A 25,191-nucleotide genomic window follows, 5' to 3' on the forward strand; every position below is an offset into this window, starting at 1 on the left:
GAGGAAGTGGTGGCCCTAAGCAGCAGATACTGTTTGTAGAAGTAACAGAGGAGCAATCAGAAGCAACCTGATTTAAAGAAAGGGGGGGGGGGGGGATTAACAGATGAACTGGCATATTAGAAGAGAGTGAAGGACAAGTTTTATAGACTTTAATAGACTTTACATGTAATTTCTATCTGATCATTGTTGAATCAGATATTTGTATTTGATGATTTTGTTTTATTGTGAAATGTCCCACAGAACAAACTGAGGTAAATTACCTTTGTGTTATTCAAACACTCTACAGGTCAGGTTGCGGTGCTGTGGATTTACTGTGCTGGAGTGCAGTACAGTGACTGTAGTGTTCATGGTCAGAGTCAGGCTACATCTTAGGGTTCTTCCACCTGCTGAATTCCACTTTATGTCTGACTGTTCTCATTTTTCTGTTTAGGTGTAGAGGCAAGGTCACCCTCTACAATTTAGGCAACAAAATACAGCTTTTCTTACCTTACAAAAGTTGATTTATTGTCAGTCTGCCCCAGGGCAGCTGTGGCTACAACTGTAGCTTGCCTCCACCAGTGTGTGAATGTGAGAGTGAATGGGTGGATAACTGGACGTGTAAAAGCGCTTTGGAGTCCCTAGGTGGGACTAGTAAAAGCGCTATACAAATACAGGCCATTTACCATTTCCCATTTACCATTTATGTTTCTCTGCTTGTGACGTACACAACAATGGTCAAGCTGAGTATTGATTAGAATTAAAATTTAGACTGTAACAAAATTTCTATTCCCATGTGCTAACATTATTTTATTATTATATTAATGTAGCACAAGATTCAGTTCGCCTTGTTATAGAGGATTTCAGTTGATGTGCACATGAATGATTTGTGTTTCCTCTGCAGGTGAAGGTAGAAAGTGTGTGTGAGCTGATGTGAATTGAGCAGCATGGATCAGTGTGAGGACAGAGAGGAGGGAGTCCCTCCCTCTAAAACCACTCTGTGTGGGGAACATGAGAGCCAGACCAAAGCTCAGAGGTGAGATGACCATCTCTAACTGTCCATGACTCTTCTCCATGTCACAGCTCAGCACTCACATCACTGCTCCATCATTATTCACAGGAACCCATCTGGACCTCCACCCAGCTCTGTGTCCTTACAGAGTGACCGGTCTAAAGATCATCCCATTGATTTTAAAGTCCAACCTGTGTCCTATGAGAGTAACTCAGTCAAAGATGTCATTAAGAGATTTGAGCAAAGACAGTCAGCTGAGAAAAGGTAAGCTAACACCAATAATATCAGCTGATAAGTGATGAGAATTTTACTGAAGATTTATAACTTTTTTCAGGATCCATCAGAGACTCAAACCTGGACCTCGACCCAGCTCTGTGTCTGCTGCAGAGAGGTGAGCTGTTAGTAACATGAACTCTTTGATTTAACTGCTCGATGTTGTTCTGCAGTACAAACATGTCGTTCCCTCAGTCCCATTTAAACTGTCTTTTAAAACAAGCCTTTGGTTTTTAAACAACTGAAAACCCACTTCAGCAAACAGGAAGTGATCAGAGCGTCCGTCCACTTCCTGTCAGGCCCTGCAAACATTTCATATTGAAGAAAAGTAGTTGATATCTCACATTTTTACTCCACCACATTCAACCATTTTGACATTTTAGGCCACAGCATGAAACTCCCTGGTGGTCACATGACTCTATAACATAACAGGAGTCATGTGACCACCAGGGAGTGATTTGTATGGATGTGTGTGAAACACATTCAAATCAATCTCATTCATCAATGGAAACATTTTTGGTGTAAAATGCACCAACACTGAAAACGCTGAAGATAAAAACACAACAAATGAAATATGAACAAATCGAGGCTTTGAATACACGTGTGTGTGTTTGAGACACAGAGATAAATGGATTGTGTGTCTGTCCTATTGCTGCATGAGGATTTTATTGTAGATTTTGTGCATGTACACTTTTGACCATGAAGGTGTTGAAAGGGCGTAAAACAGTTGGAGGCAGTAAGAGTGACCGGTCTAAAGATGCTGTCATTCACTTTAAATCAGGCGTGTGTCGTCCTGCAGAGAGGTAATGTGTGTGTAAATGTTGTTGTGTGTTTGTGAATAAATCCTCCATCATGTTTAATGTCAGCTCTGTTTCACACACATGTTCATATGTGCAGCGGTGTGTGTTGGAGTGTTTCCACAAACACAGCAGATACTCAGAGATTATTTTTAGGAAGAGGAGATGTTCTCAAACTGTCTGTCCTAAAACTCTTCACTCAGTCTGATCCCCACTTCCTGCTCCTCAGCAGTGCTGCCATCTTCATCAACCAGGACAGAAATGAACTGAACTGTTGTTTCCTCATCAACTTCTTTCTGTCTGCTGAATCTGTAGTGAATCAAAGTGAAACGTGTGAAAATGCAGCTGTTAATGATCCAGTTTGTTAGATGAACGTGTGAATGTTGCAGTGTGCTGTTAAACAGTAACATAGTAACTGTGACGTGTCCTGATCTGACAGTAGATCATGTTTGTGTTCTTGGTCACATGACACAGGTCAGCTGTTCACACAGAGTTCATCTTTATAGGCTGGACCAGTTTGGAATAATACTGGGAGTAATGGTTCTTATATGGAGCTTTTCTCCTCTGAGCACTTTGATACTCGCCTCGTTCACACATGGAAAGCAGTGCAAATAAATGCAAACACGGTTTTCCTGCACTCATCTTTTATCAGGATGGATGTCAGTGTGAGCTGTTGTATGAAAAAAACAAGTATGAAAAAAGTGTTTCACAGTTTTACTTTGAAAAACAAACAAACTGTGCTGCAGGTAAACAGTTTGATGGTTGGAATGAACAAACAAACAGACTCAGCAGCGCACAGACGTCCGAGCTTCATATATCGGTTGTTAAACTTAACGTAGGAATCACAAACATTCAGAGATGAACTTACACACTTGGCTTTATACGTACTTTGAGTTGAAACGTACTTGATCTGTGAATGATGACGTATCACGAGTACATTTACTGAGAAACGGCCTTTAACTTTAGAATCAAAGTTCAGTTAGAAAAACATTGAAGTCATTCAGGGAATTATGATCTTTGTGTTTTTACAGAGTTTAAAACACAACAAAGAAGTGTCAGTGATCAGGATAACAGTGGAAGGACTCTGGAGTATCATTTGTATTATTGATCATTTTGATCTCTGACAGAGAAACTACAAATACAGATGCAACAAGGGAAGCAGCAAAAGTGACTGAACACAGCTTTTAGAGGCTAAATTCACATTTCAATAATCAAAGTGGCCTCGTTTGTGTGTGTGTGTGTGTGTGTGTGTGTGTGTGTGTGTGTGTGTGTGTGTGTGTGTGTCCATGGTTCCTCCACAGAGTGGAGCAGCAGAGCTCAGAGGTTCCCAGTGGTCAGTCTGCCCAGCAGCATCAAACACAGCTGGACTCCATATTTATGGTCTGTACATGTACAACAACTACTTTATTATTATTAATAATACATTTATTTATAGGTCCCTTTCAGAACACCAAGGACTCTGTGGACTAAATGACCAAAAGAAACAAACTTTGACTGCAGGCACGTCTCTGTGCACAGAAAATCTGCATTGCACACAAAAAAAATCCACCTGAATTGAAATTAAAGTAAATAGGTTAACAATTCAGTTTTGCAGTGTTAGTCAGTGACTGGCTGCTCCCGTATGGGATCAGAACGATGCCACCTTATCCCATAGTCCAGCCAATGATGCGATTCACATTCGTATATACGCAGCTAATCAACGTGGTTGACTGACAGCGTCCTTATGTGCCAACACCAGTGTTTTAGCAAAGCGGCTGATGTGGAGTGAAGCCACGTTAATGACAACGTGTACAACCATTGGAGTTGGTTTGGTTGTTTGGTTTTCTTCCTGAATAATATTGTTGTTTATATTTACTGCGGGAAGAAACGGTAAAAACAGCGTTTCATAAGGAAAACACTCGAAAACACTCTCCACCTGTGAGCAAAGATGAAACCAAAACACCCCACCCTTTCCTATTGGTCGAAAAAAGTACCATGTCGACCATTCAAAACATGATATGGCAACATGGCATTTAGTTGTTTAGGGAGGGGGAAGTTTTAGGAGTGACGGCGTGTTTGAGATGTGAGAGATTTGTGACGTTTAGTGCAAATCTTGTGTAGTTAGTGTGTAGTTAGTGTGTAGTGTAGTCAGTAGTTGTGTTGTTGTGTGTCAGAACAATGAGGCGACTGCTGAGTGTTACAGGTGTTACCGCAGTGACACATCTGCTGCTGTCAGGCCTGCAGGTATCAGGCTGTTGTTCTCCTTCGTCTCATAGTGGACACAAATTATTTTTTGGAGTGGCACAAATAATTTGTGTGGCATCAGATTTGATGCAGAACAGCTGATTGTTCTGTAAATAGTTTGAAATGTTTGTTTAAAAAACACCTTGGCTGCATTTTTAGGTAAACAGCTGCAAAAAACTTTGTTTTACCTTTTTGAAGAAGTATAATTAATTGCCCAGCACTGGTCATTATTTACTGTATTTTGCATCCAGAGTTACAGACTCTCTCCCAGACCACAGACTCAGACTCATAATACAAGTCAGAGCTTAATAATAAATAAAAACTAAATGAAGTTGTGTTTTCAAAATTGGAGTTCAAGTTATTTTTTACTTCCAATAGTGTTAACATACTACAGGTCATGAACAAGGTTGTTTTTAATTTTCATTGTAAGTGGGCTAAAGCAGTTAATTAAAAGTAGTCTAACATAAATGCTGTAATTAGATTATTTTAATAACCATGTAACCTGGATGGATTCCATGCTGGCGTGACCACAGTGCACACGTCTGCTGTTGCTCACAGTGGTCCAAGGGACGCTCAGCGAGTTTGTGTGCTCAGACACATGAAACATTAGAGGCAACATTGATCACAGGGAAACATTTTAAACATCGAGGCTTTAAACAGAAACCAAAGTGAAACAGTTTGTAGTTGAGATCAGTGAGAATGAAGCTGAATAACTGTTTCTTCAATAACTTTGAGCAATAAATGACAAATATGATGGAAAGTAGGAGCATTAACACTTACTAATGATGTGAGTCGACACTCGGCTATATTGAGACGACCACATTAGGTGGTCCTCAACTGTAATGGAAACCAGTGGATCCAGTCCAGTCGTGGCGACCTGTAGTGAGTCGATCTGAGCGGCTACTAATGGAAACGGAGCCATAGATTTTTTTGTGATTAATAACAATGAATCACAGGATTTTTACATTACTGTTAAAATCTCATGTTGTTTGTTAAAGTGTTGTTAAAGATGGTGACAGATGTACCCTTAGGCCCCTCCTCCATTCAGAGATGGTCTTTCCCTTTTCACATAAATGGCCTCCTTGACTCCGCCCACAAACCAGCATTCACATTTTCTCAGGACCTTCTTGATGTTGTGTAGACTGAAGTTCAGAGTGGTGGGTCATTCATAAAGTATTCTGTTCCAGCTGCTGGAGGACAACATCATCACTTTTGTGAAGAACGAGCTGAAGAAGATCCAGAAGGCTCTGAATCCAAATAAGCCCCAGTGCTTGGAGTTTCAGAGGGAGGATGATGAGCAGAGGAGAAACAGCAGACAGGCATTTGTGAAGATCACAGTGGACTTCCTGAGGAGAATGAAGCAGGAGGAGCTGGCTGACCGTCTGCAGAGGCGTAAGAGGATTTATCTAAAGATTTAAGCTGCTGGATAAATGAGACACTTGTGACACCAGTGTGTTCTGTCATTTCTCAGTGGGTCAGAAATTGTCATCAGCATTTTGTAAAATAGGATTGTTGAAGTTGTATTTTTATTATTATTATTCAGAACTTCCAGCTGCTGTTTGTCATCGTAACCTTAAATCTGCTCTGAAGAAGAAGTTCCAGTGTGTGTTTGAGGGGATTGCTAAAGCAGGAAACCCAACCCTTCTGAATCAGATCTACACAGAGCTCTACATCACAGAGGGAGGGACTGCAGAGGTCAATGATGAACATGAGGTCAGACAGATTGAAACAGCATCAAGGAAAACAGACAGACCAGAAACTACAATCAGACAAGAAGACATCTTTAAAGTCTCACCTGGAAGAGATGAACCAATCAGAACAGTGCTGACAAAGGGAGTGGCTGGGATTGGGAAAACAGTCCTAACACAGAAGTTCACCCTGGACTGGGCTGAAGACAAAGCCAACCAGGACATCCAGTTCATGTTTCCATTCACTTTCAGAGAGCTGATTGTGCTGAAAGAGGAAAAGTTCAGCTTGGTGGGACTTGTTCATCACTTCTTTACTGAAACCAAAGAAGCAGGAATCTGCAGCTTTGAAGACTTCCAGGTTGTGTTCATCTTTGATGGTCTGGATGAGTGTCGACTTCCTCTGGACTTCCACAAAACTACAATCCTAACTGACCCTAGAAAGTCCACCTCAGTGGATGTGCTGGTCATAAACCTCATCAGGGGGAAACTGCTTCCCTCTGCTCGACTCTGGATAACCACACGACCTGCAGCAGCCAATCAGATCCCTCCTGACTGTGCTGGCATGGTGACAGAGGTCAGAGGGTTCACTGACCCACAGAAGGAGGAGTACTTCAGGAAGAGATTCAGAGATGAGGAGCAGGCCAGCAGGATCCTCTCCTACATCAAGACATCACGAAGCCTCCACATCATGTGCCACATCCCAGTCTTCTGCTGGATCACTGCTACAGTTCTGGAGGATGTGCTGGAAACCAGAGAGGGAGGACAGCTGCCCAACACCCTGACTGAGATGTACATCCACTTCCTGGTGGTTCAGGCCAAAGTGAAGAAAGTCAAGTATGATGGAGGAGCTGAGACAGATCCACACTGGAGCCCAGAGAGCAGGAAGATGATGGAGTCTCTGGGAAAACTGGCTTTTGATCAGCTGCAGAAAGGAAACCTGATCTTCTATGAATCAGACCTGACAGAGTGTGACATCGATATAAGAGCAGCCTCAGTGTACTCGGGAGTGTTCACACAGATCTTTAAAGAGGAGAGAGGACTGTACCAGGACAAGGTGTTCTGCTTCATCCATCTGAGTGCTCAGGAGTTTCTGGCTGCTCTTCATGTCCATCGGACCTTCATCAAGTCTGGACTCAATCTGCTGGAAGAACAAGCAACTTCCACATGGTCTAAATTAATTGGGAAACCAAACCTACAATCTCTCCACCAGACTACTGTGAACAAGGCCTTACAGAGTCCAAATGGACACCTGGACTTGTTCCTCCTCTTTCTCCTGGGTCTTTCACTGCAGACCAATCAGACTCTCCTACGAGGTCTGCTGACACAGACAGGAAGTAACTCACAGACCAATCAGGAAACAGTCCAGTACATCAAGGAGAAGCTCAGTCAGAATCTCTCTGCAGAGAAATGCATCAATCTGATCCACTGTCTGATTGAACTGAATGATCGTTCTCTAATGGAGGAGTTCCAACAATACAGGACTTCAGGAAGTCTCTCCACAGGTAAACTGTCTCCTGCTCAGTGCTCAGCTCTGACCTTCATGTTACTGTCATCAGAAGAAGATCTGGATGAGTTTGACTTTAAGAAATACTCTGCTTCAGAGGAGGCTCTTCTGAGAATGCTGCCAGTGGTCAAAGCCTCCAACAAAGCTCTGTAAGTAAACATGAACTCATTGCTTAAAATCTTATAATCGATAAAAATCTTAAAACCATGGGAAATAAATCAGAAATGCTGAGTTCAAAGAACAGTTAAAAAACATAAAAATAGTGAATTAAATGATCATCAGTCACTCAGTAAATATTTTTTCAGTCCAGCAGGACGTGTCAGTATTTCTGACACATTTTTGTCTGTAACTCTTATCAAAGTACAATCCAGGCCCAGCCAATAAGAACCTGAGCTCTGATCCTTCAGCCCCTCTGAGAGGTTTATTTTCCTCAGCTTGTTCATGTCTCCAACTCCAGCAGTTTGTTTTCTATCTCACTTTCAGTGCACACTCTCCCTTTTGTATTATAAATCTCTGCTGTGACTGTCCTGTTTTTATCCAGGATGGAGGGAGAACTTGGGCTTCATCATTGAAATTGCCACTCAGGTCCTGTTTCTTGACAGTATTCATATCTAACTGTAAGGCTTCCATAACCAGTGTTCCCACAGAATTACAGTGGGTTCTCTCTGGGTCCTCTACAGTTTCCTCCCACTGTCCACAGACATGCATTTAGGTTACCTGGTGATCTAAACTTCATGCAGGTGTGAGTGAGAGTGGTTGTCTGTCCTTCTGTGGGCTTAGTGGAAGAGACTGGATGGATTTCTGCTTTGTCTTTGATATATCCTGACAGCAAACATTCTCCATGAAGTCTGCATTTCAGCTCATTTCCTTTATACACACCTTTAACAGGAAGAGTTTTATACAGCTAGTGTTTAAAATCCAGTGTTACTCACAGTTAATTAGCATAACAATTACTGAATTAGTAAAATTTTCGAAAATAATTATTGTAGTTAATATTGTATAATAGTGTACACAGAATTATTAGCTCAGTAGGTAGAGTGGTCGCACCATGATCGTAAGGTCGGGGGTCGACTCCACCGAACAGCTACCCTGAGGCTTCCCTGAGCAAGGTACCATCAAGGTACCAATTGTGGGCATTGGACTGGTAGCACTCATAGTCTCATAGGTTAAAAAAAAAAAAAAAGGTTTAACATATAAACAAATTTCATTTGATCACATATATTGTTTTGTTTTGTTTTTTCCTTTCTCTCTCAGACTGAGCAGCTGTAACCTGTCAGAAAAAGGCTGTGAAGTTTTATTGTCAGTGGTCAGCTCCCAGTCCTGTAGTCTGAGACAACTGGACCTGAGTACCAACAGCCTGAAGGCTTCAGCAGTAATGCTCCTGTCCAATGCAGTGGAGAGTCCACACGCCAAACTGAATATTCTGAGGTCAGATCAATTTGTATTCTGTTTAGTTCTATTTGTTTCTGTGTTTGATGTTTGTTTTTGTTTATATCTTTATCCAGTTATCCTTGTTTCGTAGCATTTATATTCATTTCTAAGTTAAAGTGAACTTATACTAACCTACTCAGCACAAGACAATAAGCTATTGCACCCTGGTTACACTTTAACAACAATCTTTATTCATGTTTTTATCTTCAGACTTAACATCTGTGAACTCTCAGAGGAAAGCTGTGAAGCTCTGTCCTCTGTTCTCAGCTCACAGTCCTCTAGTCTGACAGAGCTGGACCTGAGTATCAGAAAGCTACAGGATTCAGGAGTGAAGCTTCTGTCTGCTGGACTACAACGTTTAAACTGTAAACTGAATACTCTGAGGTCAGATCAAAAAAAAAAAATTATTTTTAGAATTATTAATTAAAGTTCATACATATGATGTGTTTCTTGGTATGTTAATGTTTCCTTTAAAAATAGAAAGTCAACATTTACTGTTGTGAAATGTATTAACAAACTCTACATGAGTATTTGTTGTATAGACTGTCTTTTATTTTTCAGACTGAGTGGCTGTAACCTGTCAGAGAGAAGCTGTGAAGCTCTTTCCTCAGTCCTCAGCTCCCAGTCCTCCAGTCTAAGAGAGCTGGACCTGAGTAACTCTGACCTGCAGGATTCAGGAGTGAAGCTTCTGTCTGCTGGACTAAAGAGTTCACAGTGTGCAGTGGAAACTCTCAGGTCAGGATTCAAACTTTTCCACAGATGATCATTTGAAATGTGATTTATATTATTGTATAAACAGGAAACTTTTATACAGCTGTCAAGTGAACTTTTATTCACATTTGAGTGGATAATTGGACTCTGAATTACTAAAAGTTGTTATAGTCATGTCTTTGTTTATTTAAAAAAAATACTTCATGTACTGCCTAATTTAAAGATTTAGGCTCCTATGGGCCCATAAAATATATATTTGATTTCTTTGTGAATGAAATTAGGAGGATATCGGCGACTACTGATTGGTTCGCTGTTTGTTTTTTATTCACTGTGCTTACTTAATTTTAAAGGCTGATTTCTCAAAATGAGATGTTTGTCTTTTCTTCTACAACACTTGGAGCCACCAAATCTTCTTGCTTGATTTATTCATTACAGCTTGATTTAAAGAATATTAGACTCGTAACATAATAAATATATTTATTTCACTTCTTCTTGAGAGAAAGAAAGGGACGACTGGGTGAGCTCCAGTGGTTTATCCCAGCAGAGAGAGCGGCACACTGGGCTGCAAATGATCACAGTAGTAATGGCCATAGTTTGATAAAACAGGCAGTCTTACCCTGTAGATAATACAGGGTTCTGGTGCCGATGTGGGGGAGGGGACTCGCCTGGTACTAACTACATACTACTAACTACCTCATCCAGATGTCTTCCCTACTAACCCTGATTAGAAGTAACTGCAGTAGCCTTATAGGTCAAATCAGTTTCACCTGTTAAAGGTAGCTCCACTATTAATGGTGTCTCTTGTTATTTCTGGGATGAGTTTAGTAGCCTGAACAGTTGCTTAAAGGAAAGGTTATTTTTATTATTATTATTTAATTATTAAGTCCAGGGTAACCTGCAAGAGCTGTTTGCACAAAGAATAATACTCAGATTTTTAGATTTTATCATTTTACACAAGGTTTAAAAATGAATGTCCACAATTGAATTGCAGAAATTGTTATTGAGCTAATACTGATGTAGTTGTTATCTTTGGTAAGGAGAGGTTGGAGGAAGAATGAGCACAGTCAGGCCTAAAGATGCTCTTAACAATAATAATGGATTGCATTTATATAGCACTTTTCGAGACCCTCAAAGACCCTTTACAATTCCACTATTCATTCACTCTCACATTCACACACTGGTGGAGGTAAGCTACAGTTGTAGCCCCAGCTGCCCTGGGGCAGACTGACAGAAGCGAGGCTGCCATATCGCGCCATCGGCCCCTCTGGTCATCACAAGTAAGCGGTAGGTGAAGTGTCTTGCCCAAGGACAAAACGACCAAGACAGAGAGAGCTGGCTCATCAGACAGACAAGCTCATCTTGTAACGTACTGGTTCGCTGGTCAGCACACCAGCTGACTAGCAGATCAGCTAACTGCAGCCACAAGCTGAAGGACGATTAAATGTAGTGGAGATATCAGGGATGACACTGGTGTGTCCAATTCACTCTTTAGCACTCCGGTCACTCCGGTGTGTCAGCCAGAACACCACTGAAGGCCAAATGATCCCAGCGTTTGGAATAAGGAGCTTAAGGTTCAGATTGAGGCACTTTATTCTTTCACTGATTGATTCTTGTGGCTGTGATCACGTGTGTGGTTTCTTACAAAAAGGAAGTACACAATACAAATACATGACAAATAAGATAAATAGATAAATTAGGGCTGCTCAATTAATCGAATTTTAATCAGCCTACCTAGCACTAGCTGCAAACATTGTTAAAAGGGAAGAGAAAATGATATTAGCATTAGCTGGTAATAATTATTCACCCCTAATTAGAATTAGCCGCTAATGCATTAACTCCTCACATCGTTATAATGCAAATGATGCTAACTTGCATTAAATTAGACTGCTGTTATTAGCTAATGCTATTTAGCAGTAGCTGCTCACATTGTTATAAAGCAAAGGAAAACGATATGAGCATTAGGTTAGCATGCGTATTTGCCTTAAATTAGACGTAGGTGCTAATGGCAGCCTACTTAGCATTAGCAGCTCAGATGTTGTAATGCTAGGGAAACGAGTGTTAGCATTACCCGTTCACATTGTTATAAAGTTAAGGGAAATAGTGTGAGCATGAGCTACTCACATTGTTATAATGCAAGGGGAAATAGTTAGCATTATTTGATAATGCTAATTCACGTCAAATTAGCAATAGTTATTAATGGTAACACACATCACATTGTTAAAATGTAAGAAAATACATTGTTAGCATTAGCGGATAAATTAGCATTACCTAATAATGGCAGCCTTCTTAGCATTAGCTGCTCATATTGTTATAATGCAAGGGAAAAGAGTTGGCAAAAACATTGTTAGCATTAGTTGATAATGCTAATTCACCTAAATTAGCATTAGCTAATAATGGCTACGTACCTAGCATTAGCTACAAATATTGATATAAAGCAAGAAAATATGCTATTAGCATTAGCTTCTAATGGTTTTTCATCTAAAGTATTAACTCTTCACATCACAGGGGAAAAGTTAAAATTGAATAAAAAAAAGTGTTCACATTAGCTACTCGTCCTGTTAAAAAGTAAGAAAAAACATTGTTAGCATAAGGGGATAATGCTAATTCACCTCAAATTAGTATTCGCTAATAACGGCAACCTACTAAGTATTAGCTGGTCACATTGTTATAAAGTAAGAAAATATGGGTATTAGCATTAGCTGCCAATTCCTATTCACCTAAAATTAGCATTAGCCACTAATGGCAGTCTACTCAGTATTAACTCTTCACTAATATAATGCTAATTCACATCAAATTAGCATTAGCTGCTAGCATCAGCTAATCACGATTACGATCTGGGCTTTCAACGATCATTAAAAATGACTGAGCCGATTATTAGCCCCTCCCTCGTGCTTTACTCTCGCGCTGCTCCGTGTGGCAAATCGAGCGCACCTGTCTGCATTTCGAATACGTGTCACAACAATTAAGAGCAGCGGTCCCCAACCATTATTGCGCCACGGACCGGTTTATGCCCGACAATATTTTCATGGACTGGCCTTTAAGGTGTCGCGGATAAATACAACAAAATAAAACTAGTACCAGTCCCGAAAAAAGAAGATTTATTCATAACACACGTGAAAAGATCAAGGAAAACCGAGTAAACAATAAAAACGATAACAAAATAACGCTGAAAACCGATAAAAACCCTGAAAACTATACATTTCACACCTAAGCCTCAACTCTCGCGGCCCGGTACCAAACGACTCACGGACCGGTACCGGTCCGAGGCCCGGGGGTTGGGGACCGCTGATTAAGAGGACCCGAGGGAAGCTCGGAAAGCTAAGCAGAAGTTATTTGGAGAGGAGAGTGACTGCCGTTGGTTGAAAAGAGAGGTAAAAAAAACTTCAGTGGTGTGGAAACATTATGGGTTCTGAGTCAGACGTGGATCAAGTAGACATAGTGTGTAAACTTTGCTACAGTGTCATAGCTGCACCACAGAGCAACACTGCAAAGTTCACTAAACATAGATGTTTACATTTTTCATTTATTTTTTATATTGCAAACATTTGCACTGTTATCAGTATTTGCACACTATTTTATATTATTTTTTGACAATCTTTAAAGTCATTATTCAATACATTGTTATTGTTAAATATATATATATCGTCAAATAATCGAGATCTCAATTTCAGTGAAAATAATCGTGATTATCATTTTTGCCATAATCGACCAGCCCTAAGTTACATATCCAGTTATATGCATACGTCAGTATAGCAAAAATAGCCATATATAAGGACAAAGATCACAGTACTATAATGCAGTAATGTTAAACACAAAGGTGTATATCTACATAAATCTATCCTATCAGTGATCAGGGTACTGTAGTATACTTCTACTACTTACACTATAGAAACTAAACGACATTAGTGTGACTTTAAGTTACCATCAGTACAGACGAACTGATGGTAGTTGTACAAAATAAAGGCATTGCAATTATTGTGAAGGGCTTCTGGTTAAAGTAAGATCAGCTGATTACCTCACAACAAATTGTTTGCAATAGAACGCAGCTCCCACTCTTCATTAATATCATGTACTGTAACTCCCAAGTAACCATGGTTACCCAGCCACGCCCAGTAGTCTCCAGAGAGACCAACAGCAGGTTCATGTTGTAACGCTGTGGCGTTCGTAGTCTCTCCTTTTTCTGCAGCTCATGTGTTCTTCTTGTGATGGTGCGTCTTGAGGGAGGCTCATACATGCCGTCATTTGTTGATCCTAAGAACGTTCCTCAGACCGACTTCTTCAACAACACTAATCAGCCTGCAGTTTGTAGCTACTCACTTCACTGTGGCATTTGTTAGCTTGTCTTTCTTTGGTTTATCTAGACTCCTCCCACAAGCTGATCCAACGTAGTCTGCCCAAGCCTCCCACCGCTGTTTATTTAGGTGGTTTGTTTGCTGCCATCAACAGCGTGTAATGCATTTAAGTGATACTTCAGACTTGAAGTACTCCGACAATAAAAAACTCAACTTTGCTTCCAGATAACTTTAGTTGTATCAACACTGCCCTCTGGAATAATTAGACTTTGGTGACAAACTGATGTGATCTCCATGTTTCCTTATTTGGACTGTGGGCGAGTGTCAGAACTGAATGTACTGAGTAACATGTAGAGTTTAAATATGTGTCAGTTCCAGTTTTAGAGCTCTAAAGTGAAGCTATCATGTTAGGAATATGTTAGGAATAGACAGTAACACTGAGCACACTGAGGTAAAATCTTTATTTATCCAGTTCATCTGTAGGCTGAGCTCAGTCCATCCATTTAGTGAAGTGACGTTTAAAGGTCTCCTTGTTCTGTGAGCGTGCACAGATCCTGAAGCAGAAAGCCTGGGTTAACAGAGAAATGATCATCACTGTGATGATGCTCATCATCTCTGACTGGGATTTGAGGTTTTATCAAAGCAGCAAACACAAAGAAAGCCTGGCTATGTTGGACTTGGTGTGGCAACACCTCCCAGTTTGAGTTCAGGAGACGGACACCCTCTCTACTTTGAAGATCAGCTTCAAACTTTCCTTTTTGATAAAGCTTATAGTTCGAGCTGGATCAGGTGACCCTGAACCCATCCCTTAGTTATGCTGCCATAGAGATGGATAACAGACGGATTGTTGTTTTGTGTGTCTGCAGCCTGTCAGGCTGTCTGATTACAGAGAAAGGCTGTACTTCTCTGGCCTCAGCTCTGATCTCCAACCCCTCCCATCTGAGAGAGCTGGACCTGAGCTACAATCATCCAGGTGACTCAGGAATGAAGTTGCTGTTGTCTGGACTGAAGGATCCAGGCTGGAGACTGGACACTCTCAGGTATGGAGATAATGTCTGATAGAGGAGGAAGAGCTGGAAACATTTCCTGTGTCATTTACTCACTTCCTGTTTGTTTCCTGCAGATGAGACATGAACAATCACACATGCAGGAATATTTTCAGGGACAGACACACTGGTCTAGCTGGATAGTACATTGAAATTTATGTAGGGGGTCTCCAAGGAGTCTGTTTACAGGAACATTAATGATAACTGATAAGTCATGTTGTGAGTTTCATTAAAAGTAGACCTACAGTTGGGTCCATAAATATTTGGACAGAGACAACATTTTGTAACTTTAGATACACTTTATTAGGTCACAGGTGTACCTGAGATAGTGGGCACTGTGTACCTAATAAAGTGTCAGCCATGTGTATGTTTCCCATGCTGTATGTCCACAGTCACAGTGACAGTCAGTGACACTGACAGAAGGATGAAACAAGGCTGTGAATCATTTCAGTCTGTGTGTGTGACAAAGAGCCAGACAGGAGCAGCTAACATTTGGAAATGGAACCTTAAATAATGACAAACTCTACATTCACAGCTGAATTCACAATAGATTTATTCTCAAGTGCACATTTAGCAGCTAATGCTAATACTGTTTTTCCCTTTGCTTTCTACAACTTGAGCAGCTATTGCTAAGTAGGCCACTTTGCTCTGCTAAGGATTTGTGTGACCATGATGGAAACTCTGATAAGCTAATGCTGCTAAGGTAATGCTATTTATGGGCCCTGTTAGAATCAATATTTCATTCTCATTCTGTTGTTTGAGAACAATATTAACATCTCACATCATTATAACACAAGAGAAAAGGGTATTAGCATTAGCTACTAATGCTTATTCACCTCAAATTACCTTTAGCTGCTAATGGCAGCCTACTTAGCATTAACTCCCCACTAATATAATGCTAATTTACATCAAATTAGCATTAGCTGCTCATATTGTTATAGGAAAGAGAAAACGGTATTAGCATTAGCTGCCAATAATTATTCACCCCTAATTATAATAAGCCGCTAAAGGAGGTTTAAACGTAGGGAGATTTTGGGTCTTCACTCACCCCGATTCTGTTAGCCATCACGGCCTCCCTGCTACTGCAGATAAGGAGGTGGTCCGCTTGCCTCCACTCCAGAGAGAAGGGTTACATCTCCTGGGTCTAGGTGCGGTTTGCCCCTCTGGGGGCGGGGGTACCTGGACCTGGGATATAGAGTATGTTTGGGGAGTGTGACTGTCTGTGCAGTGTCTATCTGTGTCTGTCTATATGTTGGGTGAGTGCCGAGTATTTGGTTGTGTATATGGGGATGGGAGTGCATGTTTGTGTCCACGTGCGCCTGTTCGTCTGTGTCTATATGTCAGGTTGGGTCTTAGACTCAACCTCTCTGGGTAAATCTCAGGCCCTCCAAAGTACGGAGGCCTATCTCCCCTCACCACACTCCCTGCCGGTGGCTGATGCCCTCAGACGTTGGTGTGTTGGTGGTCCTTGTCGACTGGGGCTGGGCGCTTATGTATGTACCGGCTCACTCCTGGTGGCCGATTGGTGGGGCCTGGCGCCTGTGGCTCGGCTGGGACCATTCCGGGGGGTGGGGTGCCCTCAGGCCTCTGGCCCCTGGGCCTGAAGCTCGGTCCTCTCTGGCACAGCTGGCTGCCGGCAGAGCCCGCGGGCACGCCACTGCAACCCCCTCTGGCCTCTGCTCCATAGCTGCTGGGTGACCTCTCGTTTGGGGCTCTACTCAGCTCTTCCCAGGAGGGTGGCATGGTTCCCTCCCTTTTGGTGGTCCTCCTCAGGTCCTCGTACTCTGGGGCCTCTGGATATCTGGGGCCTGGATCTCCTCCATACCTGCTTCATGCCCTGGGGGACGGGGCTATGGCTCCCCGCACTCCCTAGCAGATCGTTACATGGAGAAATCTTTGAAATACAAGCATGCTGATCCACACAGGCGTGCACACAGGTGTGCACACAGGTGTACACACGGGTGTTCACAGACGCGGACTACACCTTTCTTGGCGGCTGCCTCAAAGCACATTGTGCGCTGTCTATCTTCTGTGCTACACAATATCGTTTAATATTTAGTATCTACTGTTATCTACTGCTAGCTAGTTTATTGTGATGGTGCTGTATTTATTATGTTGCTCTTTTTTTTGTTTGCTTTCTCTTCTGTTTTTTTTCTCCATACTGGTGATCCAGGTGTTTTGAAAAAGAAAAAAAGAAAAAAAAAGAATAAGCCGCTAACAGCAGCCTACTTAGCATTAACTCCTCACTTCGTTGTTACCCAACGGAAAAGAGTATTAGTATTAGCTACTATCATTTTTAATAAGTAAGAGAAAACAGTGTTAGCATTATTGGATAATGCTAACTCACATTAAATTAGCATTAGCTATTTACAACAGCGTACTTAGAATTAGCCGCTCACATTGTTTAAAAGTAAGGGAAAACAGTATTAGCAGTAGAGCATAATGCTAATTCACGTCAACGTAGTATTAGTTAATAAGGGCAGCCTACTTAGCATTAACTGCTCACTAATATAATGCTAATTAACGTCAAATTAGCATTAGCTGCTCAAGTTGTTATAAGGAAAGAGAAAACGGTATTAGCATTAGCTGCTAATAATTATTCACCCCAAATTTGAGTTAGCCCCTAATGGCAGCCTACTTAGCATTAACTCCTGACATCGTTATAATGCAGGGGAAAAGAGTTACCATTATCGGATAATGCTAATTCACATCAAATTAGCATTAGTTAATAACGGTAGACTTCGTATCATTAGCTGCTATCATTCTTACAAAGCAAACAGTATGAGCATTAGCTGTTAATGCTTTTTCATCTAAAATTAGAATTAGCCACTAATGGCGTATTGTTAAAAAGTAAGAAAAAACATTGTTAGCATAAACGGATAATGCTAATTCACCTCAAATTATTATTAGCTAATAACGGCACCTGCTTAGCATTAGCTGGTCACATTGTTATAAGGCAAGAAAATATGGTATTAGCATTAGCTGCCAATTTCTATTTAAGTAAAATTAGCATTAGCGACTAATGGCAGTCTACTCAACATTAACTCCTCACTAATACAATGCTAATTCACATCAAATTAGCATTAGCTGCTAACATCAGCCTACTTAGCACTAGCTGCTCACATTATTAAAAGGGAAGGGAAAACTGTTTGCATTATTGGGTAATGCTAACTCGCATCAAATTAGCATTACCTAATAACAGCAGCCTTCTTAGTATTAGCTGCTCACATTGTTATAATGCAAGGGGAAATAGTTAGCATTATTTGATAATGCTAATTCACGTCAAATTAGCAATAGTTATTAATGGTAACACACATCACATTGTTAAAATGTAAGAAAAAACATTGTTAGCATTAGCGGATAAATTAGCATTACCTAATAATGGCAGCCTTCTTAGCATTAGCTGCTCATATTGTTATAATGCAAGGGAAAAGAGTTGGCAAAAACATTGTTAGCATTAGTGGATAATGCTAATTCACCTAAATTAGCATTAGCTAACAATGCTTTTTCATCTAAAGCATTAACTCTTCACATCACAGGGGAAAAGTTAAAATTGAATAAAAAAAGTGTTCACATTAGCTACTCGTATTGTTAAAAAGTAAGAAAAAACATTGTTAGCATAAGGGAATAATGCTAATTCACCTCAAATTAGTATTAGCTAATAACGGCAACCTACTAAGTATTAGCTGGTCACCTGTATTTAGATTTAAATGTCTGTATTAACAGTTCTATAACCTTCTTCTGAACATGAATGGAACACTGTAGAAAATGAACTGTTCTTCTGAACATGGCTTCTCTTGCCTACTCCTTGCTGCTAGAGACCTGGCTGCGTTTCCTCTCGCATAGCCGAGCCAGATTTGGCCTGAGGGAGGAAGCAGCTGCAACCCTCAGTATGTCTTGAAGATGATCATCCGTAAGTCTGGACCTGTACTTGGACTTACTGAAGTTCAAAGTGGAGAAGAGCTTTTCGTACAAATATGTGCTACCAAAAAGGCACATGGTCCGCTTGAACATTCGGGAAAGCCGAGGGAAACTAGGGCTCAATTCTCTCAAAAATTGTCCAAGCTTGTCTGCTTTTCCACTCACCTCCCTGAACTTTGCTTTGAGTTGAGTTGAGTTGCACTGCAGCTCAATGAGCTCCATTTGAAGCACAGAAGGGGCATCTTGCACATCAAAGGAGAAGGGGTCCGCAAAAATTTGAAAGGTGGCTCTGTGCGTCTTGAAGTCAGCAAATCTGTGATCAAATTCCTCCTGTAGCCTCAAAATGACATCAACATACTTGTCAGCACTGAATGGTGTGCCTGCATCCAGGAGTGCCTTGCATGCTGGGAAATGGCAAAGGTTTGTCTGAGAGAGCTGAGCTTTCCAGAGCGCAAGTTTTGTGGAGAATGCTCTCACGTTGTCATAGGCAGCACTGACAAGTTGCCCCTGGCCTTGTAACATCTTGTTCAGTACATTAAGCTCATGTGTTATATCAACAAGAAAAGTTAAGTCCATGAGCCATTTGGGATCAGTTAGCACAGGAACACTAACTCCATCCTTCTCCATGAAGGCTTCACTTCTGCTCTCAACTCAAAAAGTCTCTTTAATACATTTCCCCTGCTGAGCCAATGTACCTCAGTGAAGTCGAGCACATCCCCATATTCTGACTCCATTTCCTCTAAAAAAGCACAGAACCTTCGGTGCTTTAAGCCCCTGGATCTGATTTGGTTGATGCATTTCACAACAATAGACATCACATTGTCAAACTTCAGGCATTTGCTGCAAAGGACCTGCTGATGGATAATGCAGTGCAGAGCAATGGCCTCCTCCACGCCTTCCTCTTCCAGTTTTTTTTGAACAAGTGCCACCAGTCCATTTTTACTCCCTGTCATTGATGGCGCTCCATCTGTTGTTATTCCAACAAACCTCTTCCATGGCAAACCAACATTCTCACTGGCATCACACAGCTTGTAAATATCTGCTGTGCGGTGGTCTGGCCATGCATTGGAATTACTGTGAGCAGCTCCTCCATCACTTCAAAACTGTCATCAACACCACGGACATACATTGGGAGCTGGGCAGTGTCAGTGATGTCTGTGGTCTCATCAAGAGCGACTGAGTATACACTGAAACATTTGGCTTTCTCACACAGTTGGTCATAAATGTCACTTGACAGGTCAGAAATGCGATTTGCTGCGGTGTTGGCAGAAAGGCTGATGTTGCTAAACTGACCTTTCTTTCTCGGACAGACTATATTTGCAGCCTGCAATATGCACTTTTAGACAAATTCACCTTCTGTGAATGGCTTCCCTGCTTTAGCAATCATCTCACTAACCACGTGGCTTCGACTGCTGCATTATTCTCTTTGGTTGCTTTCTTGAAGAAATCTTGCTGCCTCAGTAGATCTGTTTTAAGACTGGCAACCCGGTTCGCTCTCTCATCTCCCTGGTATTTTGCATCCACCTCAACATGTCTAGTTGTGTAATGACGTTTCAAATTGTATTCCTTGTGCAGCGCAACTTTCTCTGTGCAAATAAGACAGGTCGGGGTGCCCCTGTGCTCAACAAAGAAATATTGCATTTCCCACTTTTCCTGAAATTGTCGGTGCTCATCACCAACCTTTCTCTTCACTGCAGGCTTTGAAAAAGACATGTTTGGGGCTATGTAACATTTATAATTCTACTTGGTGTCACTGTCGCATTGAAGTTTCAATCAAGCGTTTAGCCGACGGACGGGGAACGTCTCAACGCGTAGAGAACGTCATTTCTGCTTCTTTTTCTTGCAATCGTAGCACGGCGATCGGCAGATAAAAAGCCGGTAGCAGTCTCCTTTGTTTTTACGCTCGATGTTCATGTCTTTCATGACGACACGAACACCGTGGCGTTTGCAGATGGTACAAAGTACAGGGATGGCGAGCGCAAAAAAGGCGACTGCTCACGGCGCCGGGCTGTTGTTACAGGAGAAAGAAGCGGAAATGACACCGTGACATATAACAAATAACATCACCTGTTTCTGATGTTAGTTGTTTTGACTGCTTTTACATTATATTGAAATATATGTAATGTTCATGTATGCTGCAATACAAACGGAGTGATGCAAATAAAAAACATCGACCCACAAATTACGGTGCGACCCTATAATTAGTCCGGGTTACCGGGGACTGTTATTGCCGATGAACAGGTGTCGCTATGTGACTGCAGACTAAATTGGGCTGCATTGAGTTCATTACTTTTCTTTTATCCCGCCGCCTACGCATCACTTTGAGAGTTAATATGAGATCTCTCTCTGTGGAAAAATAACTAAAACTCCCACTGACGTGTGTATAAATCTATATACGTGTAATGTCCCGCTGGGCAGCAACTTAAAAAAAAGTTTGGTTTTTTGGAAGTGTTGTGAACGCAGCGCGCTGGGGCGAATGTCCGCGTTTGCCCAATAGAAAGGAGGAAGCCAGCCAGGCACAGAAAAGAAAGAAACACTCCAGGGCAACGCTGCTGTAACTTTTACTCATTGAGAAATGTTTCCCTGCTTGCATCAAGCCCGGCTGGTGTCCCCTGAGATCCATATCCCACCCTGATTGGTGGGTTAATTCAGCTCCGCACACAACACTGTAAAGTGTCATACATTATCAAACTAACATTAAATTTTCATATTAAGGTGGGGGCCAAAAACTATCGTCCTGCTGGCCGCAATTGGCCCGCGGGCCACGAGTTTGAGACCCCTGGTTTTGGAGGACACCTACTCTGTGTCTGGTTAAGTATAAGAGCCCTTTGTTAGGAGGACCACTGGACTCTTAGCACCAGCTTTGGGGTCACAGGGTCACATCTGGAACACACACACAGACACACACACACACACACACACACACACACACACACACACACTATGCACAGACTGGTACTCTTTGTTCATACCTGTGTAAGACGTCATATGTTAATGAACTTATGCATATTCATGTAACCTCAATAAAGAGCAGTGTTACGAGGGAGCAGACGAGAGCGACTGAGGTCAAGTGAAGGAACGGCGCTGTCACAGTTCTCTCCCTCATGAATTGTCTGGTTCCAGCGGTGGGTCTGTGCTAGACGACCCATCACCAGCTTTCTCCAGCTTTTTCCACTGGTTACCAGTACGTGGTAGAATCCACTTCCAGATCTTGTTGTTTGTCTTTAAATCTCTGAGTGATTGGCTCCATCTTATCTCTCTTTAACAAAATAATCCAAGTGGAGCCCTCAGGTCTGCAGATAAGTAGCTTCTGACCAGAACTAGACGTAAAAACAGAGGTGAGCTTTATCGATCGCTGCAGCCAAACTCTGGAACAGTCGCCCTTCACATCAGGTCGTCACCAACACTCGACATTTTTAAAACCCGGTTGGAAACACATTTGTACTCTGTAGCTTTCAATTCTGACGAGTCTTTATAGTAATTACTGTGTATGTTTCCTATTTTATCTCTACTCTGTGCAGCACTTTGGCTCAACCTGTTTTTAAACGTGCTGATAAATAAATGTAGATTTCTTTGAATAAAACAGTGGAGCCGAGCTTTGAGCTCAGTGTGTAACAGTGTGTGTATGAGAGCCATGTAATGTCCATGTGTGCATGCTGACTGTGCTGCTCTGACCCCCCTCCTCCTTTCAGGGTGGAGCCTGCTGGAGTCCGATGGTTGAGACCAGGTCTGAGGAAGTGTAAGTGTGTTTTTAATGGGATTCATGAAAACAAAGCAGCACATATTCAACCATCTTCATCATGTCAGGAGTCATCATCAAAGTGTCAATCAATGAACAGATGATGGATCAATAACTGCAGCTGGATTGTGTTTGTTCTCTCCATCAGATTCCTGTCAACTCACAATCGACACAAACACAGTGCACACAAAGCTCCAACTGTCTGACAACAACAGGAAGGTGACACATGTGGAGGAGGTTCAGTCATATCCTGATCATCCAGACAGATTTGATGTTCATCAGCTGCTGTGTAGAAATGGTCTGACTGGTCGCTGTTACTGGGAGGTCGAGTGGAGAGGAAACGTTTCTATATCAGTGAGTTACAGAAGCATAAGAAGGAAAGGAGGCAGTGATGACTGTGAGTTTGGATGGAATGATCAGTCCTGGAGTCTGATCTGCTCTGATGGTGGTCCTCATTCTGTCTGGCACAATAACAGTCGAACATCCATCTCCTCCTCCTCCTCCTCCTCCTCTGTCTCTAACAGAGCAGCAGTGTATGTGGACTGTCCTGCTGGCACTCTGTCCTTCTACAGAGTCTCCTCTGACACTCTGATCCACCTCCACACCTTCAACACCACATTCACTCAAACTCTTTATCCTGGGTTTTACTTCTATCCTGCTTCCTCAGTGTCCCTGTGCTGAGTGGAGTGTAAAGAGTGTCTCCTGTTACAGAAACACTCTGACTGTTGAACAGATAGTTCAGTCTGTACATGTCTGTCTCTTTCACTCACAAACACGTTTTCAGATTCATGGATTCAATCAGTTGATGTTTGAAACTCTTCTAAATGATTCCTTGTAAACTTCTTCCTCTTCAGTCACAAACAAACAGGAAGTGATGTCACATGTGTTCCTGTCCACACAGCAGAATGAGTCTATTGCTGACAGTGATGTACAAACAGAGTGAGCATTTCTGAGGCCCAAAATAAACTGAGTAGTTCACTGAATGAACAATGGACTGTGAGCTCAGTTCCTTCATCATTAGTATGGATTATATATGTATATGTATTATATTAGTATCATATATATCAGGTGCTGCTGCTGCTGCTTTCAGTCATTGTGCAAATGTGCTGTTTGTAAGGTTGTAAAGCTGCAGTCAGCTGAGACTGAAGAAGTCACCTGATCAGTGAGCAAACTTTTGTGAAAACGTCCAGATGAACAGAATCAACCTTTTGGGATCAGCCAGCAATGCAGCATCATTGTTGTTCAGGTTCAGAGGTTTGCAGGAATGAACTGATGACCAGAAACAGCTGCAAAGTCCAATAAAATACCAGCTGGAGTTCAGCTGCATTTGAAGAAGTCAAAGAAAAGTAAGGATGGCAAAGGGCGATGTTTTCTTCCAAAGAACTGAAAACATGGTCGACGCCTCATTAGAAGAATAATCTGGACATTTGTGAGGAACTCTAACCAAGAAAGCAACACAAGAAAGCAACGTCAAACAGATCCAACAGACAGTTTCCATGACTGGAAGTGTTGAGTGTAAAAATGCTACATTGCATTATTGCATCCTCTCACCACAGGAGGTGCTGTTGGCACCACTGATTGCTGATCAGCTGTTCTCTGATGATCTGATTGATACTGTGAATAACGGGACTCACTGAACTCTGTGACACAGTGAAGATTACAGAGTTTAACTTCAACATCTGACTGACGTCACACAGACAGAAGGATGAACCAGTGAGGCACAGAACACAGTTACTGGAGATACTGGATCAGCTCCATGTGAACCTCTGATGGAGAAGCTGCTGACCCAGAGAAACATCAGGACATGACAGGCAGCTGCACTTATCTAACAACATGTAGCAGAGCTGATCTATGTTAGAGGATCTATCACAGCAGCTGAAGCCAAAGTCCAACACTGGATAGCAGCTGAGCCTGTGCTGAGTGTAGTGTTACAGGAAAAGGGCAGAAACACTGACACTGGTAGCTCACAGTGATGCTGACTGGGGCACAGAGCTGAATGATGCAGCATCAGGACACTGTTTCAGTCTGACTGACAGAGAAACCTGTAGCTGTATCTACATGTGAGGCAGAGGCTACACAAGCAGCTTTCTATGTTTCACAGTGACTGAGATCTTCAGTGGGGGTGGACATGCTCCTGTACAGACCTCTGAGGAGAACCAAGGTGCAGTCAAAGAGTCCAGTCTGTCCTCACAGATGTGAACATGTGGTTTCATCAGGTCTGCTGTCAGCTAGCAGGCTCACATCAGAATCACTGTTCCTGAAAAACACAGTCTGTGTGACATCATCAGTCAGCTGATCGTCCCAGATCTGAATGGTTTCTGTCTCTACTGAGGAAGTCAGAGAATATCACTGAGGTGTGGATCAGGTCTGAGTGAGCTGTGGAGGGACAGCTTTAAACAGTCCACAGGTCTCACGTCCTGCTCAGTCTGGTAGCAGATACCTCGTATTGTTCCAGATGTGCTGACATCACCAGCAGCAGCAGCACAGCTGTGTGATACGATGAATCTCAGTTATTGATCCAACACACAGTAAATACAAAGATCAGGATTTCTGAGAGTAATCATTATGAGTCTGAACA

At 41.9% G+C, this 25,191-nt stretch overlaps 1 protein-coding gene across 4 annotated transcripts; it reads left to right on the forward strand.

Moving 5' to 3' along the window:
* The first annotated feature begins 880 nt into the window (after positions 1–880).
* LOC148102085 (protein NLRC3-like) lies at positions 881–24,730 on the forward strand. Of its 4 annotated transcripts, XM_087843537.1 has the most exons (12): positions 881–1,012; positions 1,097–1,177; positions 1,359–1,379; positions 3,360–3,438; positions 5,469–5,673; positions 5,825–7,622; positions 8,728–8,901; positions 9,115–9,288; positions 9,466–9,639; positions 14,774–14,947; positions 22,567–22,613; positions 22,762–24,730. In XM_087843537.1, exons 1-12 carry the CDS (start codon positions 924–926, stop codon positions 23,292–23,294), a joined length of 3,549 nt encoding a protein of 1,182 aa, XP_087699663.1. In that variant the 5' UTR covers positions 881–923; the 3' UTR covers positions 23,295–24,730. The 4 variants fall into 4 exon arrangements, with proteins under 4 accessions (XP_087699663.1, XP_087699664.1, XP_087699665.1 ...); XM_087843538.1 differs by lacking the exons at positions 8,728–8,901; positions 9,115–9,288 and adding an exon at positions 2,005–2,064 and having other exon boundaries at positions 1,097–1,252; positions 1,323–1,379; XM_087843539.1 differs by lacking the exons at positions 8,728–8,901; positions 9,115–9,288 and adding an exon at positions 2,005–2,064 and having other exon boundaries at positions 1,097–1,211; positions 1,333–1,379.
* Positions 24,731–25,191: the final 461 nt, after the last annotated feature.

Source organism: Neolamprologus brichardi, chromosome 7 (assembly GCF_056152115.1).
Source record: "Neolamprologus brichardi isolate AB-2024 chromosome 7, ASM5615211v1, whole genome shotgun sequence".
Taxonomy (NCBI): Eukaryota; Metazoa; Chordata; class Actinopteri; order Cichliformes; family Cichlidae; genus Neolamprologus; species Neolamprologus brichardi.

Bases quoted from the DNA above. Each gene is read 5' to 3' on its own strand.
- LOC148102085 (XM_087843537.1), top strand. From the start codon at position 924: ATGGATCAGTGTGAGGACAGAGAGGAGGGAGTCCCTCCCTCTAAAACC. The intron at 1,380-3,359 runs GTGAGCTGTTAG...GTTCCTCCACAG, and splicing joins TCTGTGTCTGCTGCAGAGAG to AGTGGAGCAGCAGAGCTCAG. The intron at 8,902-9,114 runs GTCAGATCAATT...TTTTATCTTCAG, and splicing joins GCCAAACTGAATATTCTGAG to ACTTAACATCTGTGAACTCT.